The sequence below is a fragment of the Rhineura floridana genome, chromosome 4 (assembly GCF_030035675.1).
Source record: "Rhineura floridana isolate rRhiFlo1 chromosome 4, rRhiFlo1.hap2, whole genome shotgun sequence".
Taxonomy (NCBI): domain Eukaryota; kingdom Metazoa; phylum Chordata; class Lepidosauria; order Squamata; family Rhineuridae; genus Rhineura; species Rhineura floridana.
Genome location: NC_084483.1, coordinates 159484510 through 159497364, shown reverse-complemented (window position 1 = coordinate 159497364; position 12855 = coordinate 159484510). Strand labels below are relative to the sequence as shown.

Below are 12855 nucleotides of genomic sequence, written 5' to 3'. Positions count from 1 at the left end.
GCACCAAAAAGAATACAGGTGTACCTCCTTTGGGGGGCATTCTAAAGTCAGGGTGCCAACACAGAGAAGATCCCCTCTTTTATACATGTGTAATGCAGTTCCCCAATAGATGGGAAACAGAAACTACCTACCTCTATCAGATATTGCAGATTTTCTTGAACTGTCGCAAAACCAGAAATTAATTTCATACCTCATGATCAGCCTTGGGCAGGTAATGCTGTTCTCTTGGTATAATTTCCTCAGAGTTGTTATATGAAGGATTGTCACCATGTTCACAAATACTCGAGGGACCTGAAGGGAGGTAAATGTAAAATGGATTAGGTAGCACCAGCTTCCAGATACATGCGGCCCTGCTATAACACATGGTCTATCCACCAAGTCAATCTATACAGTACACACTGAACTGTTGAAATTATTGGAAGGGGGAATCTTAAATTGCAGACCACACTTACTCTCTGTTTTGTATTTGTGGAAGAAAAAGTTTGTTTGCTAAACCACTAAGGTTGCCAGGTCCAGGGCCTGAGACTGATCCTGTATCTTTAGGAGAAGAGAAGGTCAGTCAAGTGCAATTGTTCTTGGAACTCTGTAATGGGAAAAACCACAAGGTGGAACTCTCCCTCCCCCTCCACAACTTTTAAAGACAGAAGACCTTTTGGAGGCCGGGCAACCAAGAGGTCTTCTGTATCTTTAAAAGTTGTGCAGGGAGAAGGGAGAATCCCACCTTGTGGTTTTTCCCATTACAGATTAGCAAGAACACCTGCACTTGGCTGACTTTCTCTTCTCCTAAAGATACAGGATCAGTGTCACGCCAAGAACCTGGCAACCCTACTTTAGGCCCATCATTCAGGTACCCTTAACTGAGGCTGAAGTGCTTTTCCTTGACAAGTACTTCTTAAAATCTTAAGTGTTACTGAATTCATAGGAAGGAACATTATCAAAGCTGTTTGTAATGGAAGGGGCTGTACTGTGTAGTTCATAGACAACATTCCTGCTGAGAGCAGCTTCCTAGCTGAAAATGACAAGGGCTTCTTTTCAGTGGTTTGATATTATTGTGTGTTACCAGGAATTAGACAGGCACCTGGATGCATGATACTGATGTGGCAAGCGTTGGGAAAAACATGTACCAAACCCACTCTTGCTATGGAGGAACATCCTTAAAATCATGTGTTCACAATGCACAAGCACCTACATATCACTCAGTCTGTGGCATAACATGGTTGTTTTACCAAGTTCTCTAGTACAGTCCCGAACAACTTGTGACTTCTCAAGCTGAAAACAGCCCAAGAGCCAAGTATGGCAGCCCACCAGGATCTTAATAATCCTCCAGTTTTTGGTACCTGCCCATGACTGCAAAAACAAGCTATGCCGGTGTGACAGTTTATACTACATGGCTGTGTTAGGGCTTGTGGATAAAGCACACACTGTCCAGGCCCCATTCAAACTGCTGCTTTTGATTTTTAAAGCCCTTTCTGGCTTGGGACTTGAAAGGATTGCTTGCCTCTATATGTGTTTATCTTCAGCAGAAGTCCTTTTCTAGGTACTCCCACTATTTGAGGTGTGATGGCGGGTTACACGGAAAAGGGCCTTTTCATTAATGGCACCCCAGCTTTGGACTGCTCTCCCTGAGGAGGCTCATCTGGTGCCTACCTTGATGTCATTTGGGTGCCAGACAAAGACCTTTTTATTTTTCCATGGCTTTAAAACTAAGCCATCTTATTACTGCTGCTGTGGTTACGCTTCTCTCTTTAGGTGTGCTGCATTTGGTACATTGCTTGCATGTTTTTCATTGTTTCCATTGTATTTCTGATAAGTCATCCTCAGAATTTGTTTGCAGTGTGAGGTAGGATTTCCACCATAATTAAATAAATACAATAATTAAATATTATAGAAAATTGACATCTCATTACTTTTCCCCCACCAGCCCCATTGGCAAACTTCCCTTTAATACCTCTTTATGGAGTATGTCCAAAGCTGTCTGTATATTGCTTGTGAAATTTTCAGGGGAATAATGTGCCTATAGTATGAAAAAAGGGGGTAATGGTGAGCTGTGTCCACAATGGTTCATAGTCTGCCCCAGCTGTCTCCCATTCACTTCACAATTCATTCATATCTGGAAGCAGAGGGCACCCTTTAAAACTGACACAATAAGGAAGCATTTCCATGCTAGCAATAATTAGGAAAGGTATTGAAAATAAAACAGCCGATATCATAATGCCGTTGTATAAATCTATGGTGCGGCCGCATTTGGAATACTGTGTACAGTTCTGGTCGCCTCATCTCAAAAAGGATATTCTAGAGTTGGAAAAGGTTCAGAAGAGGGCAACCAGAATGATCAAGGGGATGGAGCGACTCCCTTACGAGGAAAGGTTGCAGCATTTGGGGCTTTTTAGTTTAGAGAAAAGGCGGGTCAGAGGAGACATGCTAGAAGTGTATAAAATTATGCATGGCATTGAGAAAGTGGATAGAGAAAAGTTCTTCTCCCTCTCTCATAATACTAGAACTCGTGGACATTCAAAGAAGCTGAATGTTGGAAGATTCAGGACAGACAAAAGGAAGTACTTCTTTACTCAGCGCATAGTTAAACTATGGAATTTACTCCCACAAGATGCAGTAATGGCCACCAGCTTGGATGGCTTTAAAAGAAGATTAGACAAATTCATGGAGGACAGGGCTATCAATGGCTACTAGCCGTGATGGCTGTGCTCTGCCACCCTAGTCAGAGGCAGCATGCTTCTGAAAACCAGTTGCCGGAAGCCTCAGGAGGGGAAAGTGTTCTTGCACTCGGGTCCTGCTTGCGGGCTTCCCCCAGGCACCTGGTTGGCCACTGTGAGAACGGGATGCTGGACTAGATGGGCCACTGGCCTGATCCAGCAGGCTCTTCTTATGTTCTTATGTACTCAGGAATCAGAAACTTGGTCCCAGGCTATGATCTGAAGGCACGTAAGGCCAGCTCCCTACTGAAGCTAAGCAGGGTCAGGTCTGGTCAGTGTCTGGATGGGAGACTGCCTGGGAACCATATGTAAGCTTCCTTGGGTTTCAATCATGAAAAGAAAGGTGGGGTAGAAATATAATAAATAAATAAATAAACTGAGAAGAAAGCATCATGCGAGAAGCAGACCGAAGACTTGCTGTGCCAGCAAACTGTGTATAGGGCTGTTTTGTACAGACCTACCAATGCATGAGCACAACACATCATGTTACGTTCATGTTGCATTCCAGACATTTAGGACAAGGATTCCAGATAGAACCAAAACCTGTTGAGGCTTTAGTAAGTTAGTTAGATTTTAGTCAACTCAATCCTGAAGGTGAGTAAGATGGATATTGGCAAATAAGCATACAGAGCTCCATTTGCTAATGTTGCCATTGACTTCAGCACCTTGCTTAACTCTGCATGAACAATGGAATATGTGCATGATGGTGCTGCCTTAGACACTGAAGTGAATGAGGAAGTCACTGCTGCACATGTAGAGACTGGGAGCCCCATGTATGCATAGAAGCTCTTTCGTGTGTAAATAGACTGTGATCAGGTTGTTAAATGTTGGGGCTTCTTGCACTTATTATTTTTAAGTGCCATCCATAATTACAACCCAAGCCACCCTGAATGTAAACATTTAATAATATTTCTAAAGCTTGTGCTGAGTGTAAAAGGGAAGAGAGTTTCACAACTGTGGCATAGCCACCTGATAACATTTCCCTGCGTGACCTAATATGCTAACCTGGTGCTCTTGATCAATCTGAAAGATTGCAGCAGGGCACAGAGGAAGTGGAACGCTTTTAGATTTGCTGGATCCATGGCATAATACTTGTTTCATTATTAAATATCTAGATATACGTTATCTAAGTATTTGACTTTATCAACAGAAAGTTATCTTCAAAATGAAGTAGCAACAATAAAAAGATTGACGGGAGTTCTCAAAGATATGATTTTGTGTGATATCAGCTGCAGGTTGAATGACCTTTAGGTCCTGCATACAGAATGTGGCATGACTAGATGCTTAAACCCATCTGACATTAGCCTCATTATCACATATTGATAAGCCATGCCAGTGCACACTGCCCAATTCCTCCTGCTCCTTACATGCAAACTAGCCCTCAGCTGCAGATTATGTATGTATAGTGGCATGTAAGAATGGCTGCAATCCTCAAGCCAGTGGCTTCATTGGACCAATTGCAGAGTAAGTGGTGTGAGTGCTTCAGCTAGATTTGCCCCTCCCTAGGTGTGAGTGGGAGCAATAAGCCATGAAGCTTTGGGTTGTCATTACTTCCAAAGTGGGATTGTGGTTTATTTCCCCATAACAAACCATGAACAGCAAGCCAACAACAAAGTGTGACTTCATGCTGGCTAGCGATCCTGATCTGTTAAGGAGAAAGAAATCACAATTCCAGTTCAGATGTAATAACAAGCAAAGCTTGTTGCTCCCATTTATCCAAGGGAAGAGAGCAAGCCGGGAGCGGCCGGGAGTGACCAGGCAGCTTCACTAGAATGTTGCCCCTACCTATTAAGCATGGCTTATTGTTACATGCAAAATAGGCCTCAGCTGCAGATTATATGTGTACAGTGGCATGTAAGAATGGCTGCAATCCTCAAATAAGTGGCTTCATTGGACCAATTCCAGAGCCAGTTGGGTGGGGGATTTAGCTAGGTGCCATTACCAGTTTATCTCTCAAAGAGGTTTTAGAGCAAGTCCCAATGTAACCCTTTGCAGCTTCATCCAGAAAGAGTACATAACATAATCACTTGTTATGTTTATGGATATTCCAGGAATTTTAAGAGTTTCTGATTAAGTGGTTGTGTGTGGTTTCTTGCAACAAGCACGTTGTTCCACATGATGTTGTCAATAGTATGAACTTCAGGGCTGGCCCAAAGTATTTGCTACCTGAGGCAAAGGACAAGAAGGTGCCTCCCCCCCCCATTCCATAAACAGAAGCTGAACCTACTAGCAACTAATTCTTACTAACAACTGGATAGTGTCCTCCATTAAACTTTATGCAGCAGGCCAGTTTAGAAGGCCCAATACAAGCCATATAGCATAACACAACTCTGACCTCCAACAGAGAGGAATGCCTGAGGAGCTCAGGAAGAACAGCCAGGGAGGCTACCACCACTGCCACTTGACACCTGCTGCCTAATGGTAGGGCTGGATCTACTGAACATTTCTGAGCAGGACCAACATAACATGGATCCATTTCAACATTACATTTTAAAAGAATGTGAAGAAGAAATCCTGTGTACATGTCCCTACATGTATCTCAGGAACATCTGCACAATTACCTCTTGGAAATATCTATGGATGGTCATTCAGATGCACAAATAATCTTTTATTGATGGGAATAGGATGAGGAAGAGAAATAAACATTTTTAAAATGATGTTAGTTCAGGAACATTTCTAAAATCCTTGGCAACTTACAGGATCATCACATTGACCACACAAGTCATTTCCTCCTATGAAAAGTGTTACAAGCTTCCAGTCTTCTTGGAAATTTATTTTCTACATTTAAGACAAAAAAGATGAAACATAATTAAAAGTGAGAAGGAGGAATCCTTACATCAACAGCCTAGAAAGGATTAGTTAAATTGCTCTTTTGGGGGCACAGTCAGCTCATTCTTTTGGACTTGCACTGATCCTAGGAAACCAGGGCAGCAATCCTAAATGAGGTCTTTATGTGCGAAACAGTTATGTAAAATAAGAAATCACAGGTTCACTTTGAAGTGGCCTGCTTCAAAGCACTAATGGTACTACAGTATCACCTACATGCCTGGTTATATACACTCTATTACATTAGGAACTGGCTCCAGATCTCTATACTTAAGAAGCATGATTGTCACTGGATAAGAAGTACGCTATGCATACCTCCACTTAAGAACTGCAGATCAGTAATTGGGGTATATTCTGCATGTATAAAACCTTAGGTTCAAACTCCAATGCTGCCAGGTAAAGGATCACAGGCTGCAAGGGTTCTGGAGAGAGATTCTAGCAGTCAGAATGGCCTCCTGGGGCAACAAGATCATTGGTATGATTCAGTTACACTCCAGCATCTTATACTGTAGAAACACAACACTGGAGCAAAACCAGAAGGCTGTGAGCCAGATTTCTTTGCAGCATTTAATACATGGGTATTAAGATGCATATTGATTTAATGCAGCCTCAGGATTGGCCCTAATTATTTCACTGGTTAGATTCAGGAGAGCTCAGAGTTCAATGGGTGCATTAACTATTCCCATCTGCCTTATTAGATACACAAATGATTTGCAGACACACACCTGGCAGCTGTAATGCTGTGTTCTTCTTGAGCAGTCCAAAACAATGTCCAAATCATAGAGTTGAAAGGGGCCTATAAAGCCATCGAGTCCAACCCCCTGCTTAATGCAGGAATCCAACTTACAGCATACCCAACAGGTGCCCGTCCAGTTGCCCCCAGTGCTAGAGAGACCACCACCTCTCTAGGCAGCTGTGTGAGTTACTTAACACATAGTATGTATTTACACAATTGGTGTAGTAGTCACTCCCTTTCCTCTTGGGGACAAAAGGACTTCTCTGAATTCTCAACTTCAGAACCAAGCTGAAATTACCACAGCTCTTTGCAGGAAGCCGCAATGATTAAACAGGTATACAACTAATCTAAATGCCTTATTAAATGGTTAGGTGTTGAAGTACATACTGTAGCAAAAAGTCTGGCATCCTATCTGTTTTTATGGTTGATCTACCCAGATCCTTTTTTCCTGGTACATATTGCTAAGCCATTAGGAGCTCCTCCAGACAGTCATCCTCATTTGTTGGCATAAAGCTTACACGGAGGTGCAGACTATCAGAGGTGTAGTCATTGAGGGGATCTTAGACTCTTTGTTTAGACTCTTTACTTTTTTGGGAGCAGGGTCCCTATGTCTTCAGCATCCTGTGAGCCAATCAGCATGCAAGAGGAGTATGTTAGCCCCTGAGATGAGTCTTCTAGCATACTTACTTGTCTTTTCCTGCTGATTGGAGCCAATCAAAGTGAAAGGAGGTGAGGTGAATCAGCCACTAAGAAGACTTTTCTCAGTAGCTAACACTCTCTCCTTTCATGCTTATTGGCTCCTAGAGAAGTCTGTGGGAGAAGGTATTAACATGAATCTCATTCTGAACTCAGCAGCAAAAAAAGGGGGAGTGGGTGTGACTATAACTAACATGAAGGGCCCCTACACGTCTGAATTAGCCACTACACAACTGCATTCTTTATTGAGCATTCATTCTGATTTGTTTGTGGTATGGCTATATGATAGTGAGCATTCATTCTGATTTGCTTGCAGGGTGTACACAAGTCCTGTTAATCATTTTGTCATCCCACACATTTCAGTGCATTTCACCATCACTTTCTTAATTGCAAACAATCCATGACTTTAAAAAAAAAAATGGATGTGTTGCTCTAGGGCAATAGAGCGCTTTAATCCACTTTAACTGCAAAAACCTAAAGTTAGAGTATGCACTTGAATCCCTCCCACAAAAGGGTGATAATCTGGAGGCACTTTAGCAATTCTGCTGTCATACCCCAAAGCATGCCAATTCAGATATAAACCCCAAGAACCATCTTAGAAACAGATTCAGGAATCTAAATACCTCCACTTCCTAGCAGTTGCTCCCTTCAGAACTCTCCTCTCACTCCCCTCCTGCCCAACAACATACACGTTTGCCATTGCTGCTGCTGTCATTTTTGAACCACTAGCAGTGTTAATAAACTGCATGGACATGGCCAGTAGGTTAAAAAAGAAAAAAAAATGCTATTCAGAAAAGTTGTGGTGCTGCTGCAATGCAGAGCAGGTGGATGCAAGATGCAGTAAGCCCTTTCTGTATCTGAAACTCCTCAACCAATTAAGGAAATCATATTCAATTAAGCATATTAGTTTTAATAAATTAATTAATGGATTACATCTTCATAAATTAGCCTATGACTAAAACAATAGCTTTATTATACTGTTGAAAAACTAAGGCAACATTTCTGAAGGGGGAAAGCAGACCTTCTGTGTTTTTAGATCAGAAATGGAGAGCCTGTGGCCCTCCAGATGTTGCTGGACTGCATTTCCCATCATCCTTGACCACTGGCCATGTTGCCTGGAAATGATGGGAGTTGGAGTCCAACCAAATGGAGGTTGGCCCATTAGGGAAAATGAGGCCCTGCTCCACCAACCTCAGTATGCTCTCAGCCAGCCCCCACCTGGCTACCTTCTTACTTACAACTAGCCCAAGGGTGGCTCTGCCTGTCAGCTGCCTCCTTCTTAATCTCAGTGTTGCCCTTATAGCACTCAGGAAGAAGGAGGATGGGGACAAAACTAGAATTAGTTGGCTCTACCTGTCATTGGCTCTGGGTCTGCCTACTGTTGGCATCTCTATCTTCCAGCCTATTGGTCCAGATGTGCACCAACCACTACTGAATCCAACAATGTCTGTAGGACTATAGGTTCTCCATCCCTGTTTTAGATGTTGGATTCCATATGTCACAGCAGGCACCATCTCAGAAGAGGCATTCTGTCTTGAGTGAGAGCAAATGAGGGATGCCTCTTCTAAAATGGTGCCTGTCATCTGCAGTTTTCCTATCTTTTTTTAATAAAATAATTAACTTCTTAAAAAAGAAACGTGTTGCAGTTAAGGATCCCCTTTGAGGCAATTCTGCATGTTTCCCATTCATCTCTTTGATTAAATGTTGCAACCCTTTCTTCTCTTCTAAGGACCTGAACCTTCCCACCAGTTGTGCACAGTCATATAAGATACAGCAATCTTTTTTTAAAAAAACCCTGATCAGTAGAAACTCACAGAATCAGTTTTCATCAAGTCTATTAGTCTTTTCGCCTGAGATGGGATGTCTCTAAAATGCAAATAACATAAGCATAAAGAAGGACAAGTCATTAGAATTTTGTGAGCAATATAGCCATTTGGAATGCCATTTTAAGAAATATAGTGACAGAAAGATTAATTCAGATGGTACAGGCCTAGTACAGACCTCTGCCCATAGAGTAAAAAAAAATCATTACATTAAACTGTCAGTGCACAAGGAGCTTTGATATGAAAACATATTTCATATCCACTGTGGGCTGCCCAGTGACCCGTGGCAGGGCCTTCTCAGTGGTGGTTACCTGTTTGTGGAATGCCCTCCCTGATGAGGTGCATCTGTCTCTGTCACTATTGACTTTTAGGAGGAATTTGAAAAATTCCTGTGTACCCAGACATTTGATGGCTCAAGGAAACTGGACAATCCAGAGATAACTGGATGAAATAATGTTTTTATCTGTAACTGTTTTAAGAATATTTTTAACTCTTTTTAGAATGCTTTTGTTGCTGTTTTTGTTTTGTTGATGTGTTTATTGGGCTGTTCTTCTTTAGGAGGAAGGGCAGGATATAAATTCAAAAAAATACTACTACTACCAATATCTGCTTTAATATTCAAATAGCCAGTCTAAGAGGATAGGCAGGTCATTCACCATTGTGCCTGTTTCTGCATGTGGAATTCCTTGCATAGGCAGGAATGCATCTACTCACTTGTCTGTGCACTGTTAAATCTTTCTGCACACAAAATGACCCCAGATGTGTTTCCACATAAGGAATGCAAAATAGTGGGTCTGCTCTGCTATTGTCTGTGCAGTAGGATCTCATGATAGGTTGCGGCAGGATCACACAAGGGGATGTACACATGGAACAGCAGTTCCATGTATGCAATTTCATGCCAAAGGCAAAAGTAAAACACTGATCTGTGGCAGGAGTAGAAAACAGATGCCTCTCATCCAGTCATCAGTTTCTGTTGGGCTAAATGCATGCTTACACTATATCAGCTGTAGGCATGAAATATTATCTTCAGCTATTGTATCTGGCAGAACTTGGGAGAGATGACAATGCTAATCCAAACACTGTCAATGGCAAGATTAAATCCTGTATATAATACTTCTGTTTATCCTGTCAAAAATGGCACTTGCCTCGTTTACAGCAATGCTGCACTGATGACTCAGAGGTGATTTTTGCAAATACCACTGGCATGACAGCAGCTGCTACTGGTGCTGACCTCTAGCTGACATAGAGTAGCCACTGCTATGTGCAGAGGCAGTCCTGTGTAGGCTGATACAACGCACAGAATTTTCCATGCACCTACTTTTTTTTGCATACCACTCCAAGCAGAGCTTTTCTGGCACTTGCAGAAGAATGCAAAAAGTAAATGTGACCAAGCATTGTATTACTGGATCGAGACAGACTGAGAATCACCCCTCATGATTCAGTATAACCTCACAATGCTTATAGACTAGCCAAGGGGTGGCTAACCTCTGGCCCCCCAATTGTTGTTGGACTGTAACTACTACCATCCCTCACCACTGAACATACTGGCTGTGGTTGATGGGATCTGAGACCCAATGGAGGCTGGTGGCTCCGATGTCATTGGGAAAGTGAATCCACTCTGGGTTTTAGTCTGAACTTTCAAAGAGCTGTCTAATGTACTGAAACAAAAATTAGGTTCAGTACCTTGGACAGCTCCTTAAAAGTTCAAACTGAAACCCGGAGCAGATTCATTGCCCCACTGAAACCAGCCACCAGCTTCCACCGTGGAGATCAACAGCATTTGGAGGGCCTCGTGTTAGCTATCCTTGCGTTAGCCAAACCCACTATTACCACACCCATTTTAAATGTATGCCTTTGTTCCTTTTCCCTAATTTTAATACATCGCACTATAAAAAAACAGGTTAAATCTCATATATAATAAATGCTTCAATTTATCTGGTGGGATCAGGTGTCATCAGTCCTGAAAGTGCTGCACTGGCTGCCAGTGAGCTACAGGGTCCAATTCAAGGTGTTAGTGCTAGCATATAAAGCCCTAAATGGCTTGGGACCCAAGTACCTAAAAGGGTAACTTCCTCAATATCAACCAACTTGGACTCTACAATTGGCAGGTGAGGCCTTGGTGGTGGTACTGCCACCACCAGCAGCTGCCCGATTTGTGTTGACTCATGACAGGGCCTTTTCAGTGATGGCTCCCTGTTTGTGGAATGCCCACCCCGGTGAGGTGCATGTGTCTTTGTCACTATTGACTTGTAGGAGGAACTTGAAAAATTCCTGTTTACCCAGACATTTGATGGCTCAAGGAAACTGGACAATTCAGAGATAAATGGATGAAATAATGTTTTTAACTGTAACTGGTTTTAGAATTTTTTAAAAAAATGATGTTAATTGTCTTTTTTCAGAAATACAAAAAACAACAGAGAAGCATGGAACAAAACTCACACTCTTATACTTAACCTCCCCCTTCCTTTCTCCCCTCAAAATTAACAAAGCAATGGGAGCCTTCTAGATAAGTATTCTAGTAACAGCTTCATTAGTACTTCAGTAGACAAGGGACTGAGGAACTGGTCCGTCTTAGACAGCATTTAAGTAGAAAAAGTGAGCTAGTTAAAAGTGTCTGATACATGTTACATTAAAGATAAGCTTTACAAAAAGAACCCATTATGCATTCCAAATCTGTATATATTGTGCAGAGGAAGGTGTATTGTTAATCTTATCATCTACAAAACAGATACAGTTATACCATTCCCCAGTAAAATCATCAGTTTTTGTTTGTTTTTGTAATATCTTTAACTTCTGAGTAATTTTTTCCACCGCTGCCAGTATGTTGGATGGTTAAGCTGACTGAATAGCACTGGTTAGTGTGTCAGACTTCCATTAGAGAGAGTCAAGTGCAAACCCCCACTCAGCCATCAAGCTCACCTTGGGCCAGGCACGCTGTCTCAGCCAAACCTACCTCTCAGGGTTGTGAGGATAACGTCAATATATTCTGCATTAACTATTATCAAAGTAAGAAATGGCTGGTTTAGCATGAAATGTTCTTAATAATTCAATGTTAAACGCTAGGACCATTTTCTCCTAGATGCTTACAAATGGATTTTTTATTGGTTCCTATACTTTCCCAGGTTTTGAATTTAAACTAATGAAGGCAGCCTGTTCCCAATGCCAGATTGCTACCTGTGGTGCATTATGTCCCAGCACCTTTGTCCCTGTCCAGGGTCCTGACCACAACCTGGCATAAAGCCAGCCAAGACAGTCCTGGACCTGCCTCCCACCATTGGGCCTATAGCCTCATTGCTATGGATGAAGAGAGCTGCCTAGGCTGCAGCTCCTTTAAAGGGGCCATTGCTGACCCTTCACCTGCCACTGCTATGGAGGAAAAGCAGTAGTCACCTCTACCTGCCTTCTCATGTGTTCGCCATCCCCAGGGAAGATTGGGTCCTCTCTGGAGGCCACTTCCTTGGCCCTCTGCCAGTTGCAGCAACATCCACTTGTGGATTTCTTTGGACCACAACTTACCAAGGGCTGCTCAAAACCTGGAGCCAGCCCTGGTAATGGGGAGAATTCAGCTCTGGGCTGTCATCTTTGGCTATGTTTCTCAAAATGCAAAGTTGATTCCTGAAGGGATTTATTTAACAATATTTATATACCACTTGATTGTAATAAAACTTCTAAGCAGTTTTCAAGAAATATTAATATTATTTATTTATTTATTTAAAATATTTCTATCCCGCCCTTCTACCCTATAATAGGACACTCAGGGCAGCTTACAAAAATAAAATCAAACACGTACATAATAAAATTGTAAACAGTAAAATCACAAAAATATTAAAATAAATTAAAATTCATAAAATACAATTAAAATACATAAAATACAATATATATATATAAATATATATACAAACACATATATACATATATATAGGGGGTGGTACTAAAGGGACTACAAAGGTAAAATTTAACATAGAAGGCATAAAATCAGTGTCAGGCTCTACCTTCAGTCCCTCCCAAAGGCTCTCCGGAACAAGATCATTTTCAGAAGTCTCCGGAAAACCAACAGGGAGGG

General features: G+C 41.9%; 1 protein-coding gene across 7 annotated transcripts in view; it reads right to left on the bottom strand.

The window, feature by feature from the left end:
- Window positions 1–12855, bottom strand: part of PLB1 (phospholipase B1) — a 188027-nt gene that overhangs the window by 95334 nt on the left and 79838 nt on the right. For 6 of the 7 annotated variants that reach the window (XM_061624944.1, XM_061624949.1, XM_061624950.1 and 3 more), the window contains 4 exons: window positions 8784–8835; window positions 5409–5489; window positions 1949–2014; window positions 191–291 (listed from right to left, as the gene is read on the bottom strand). In XM_061624944.1, the coding sequence (XP_061480928.1) occupies window positions 191–291; window positions 1949–2014; window positions 5409–5489; window positions 8784–8835 (300 nt within the window). The remainder of the gene's footprint in view (window positions 1–190; window positions 292–1948; window positions 2015–5408; window positions 5490–8783; window positions 8836–12855) is intronic. The other variant, XM_061624951.1, reaches the window with a different exon arrangement.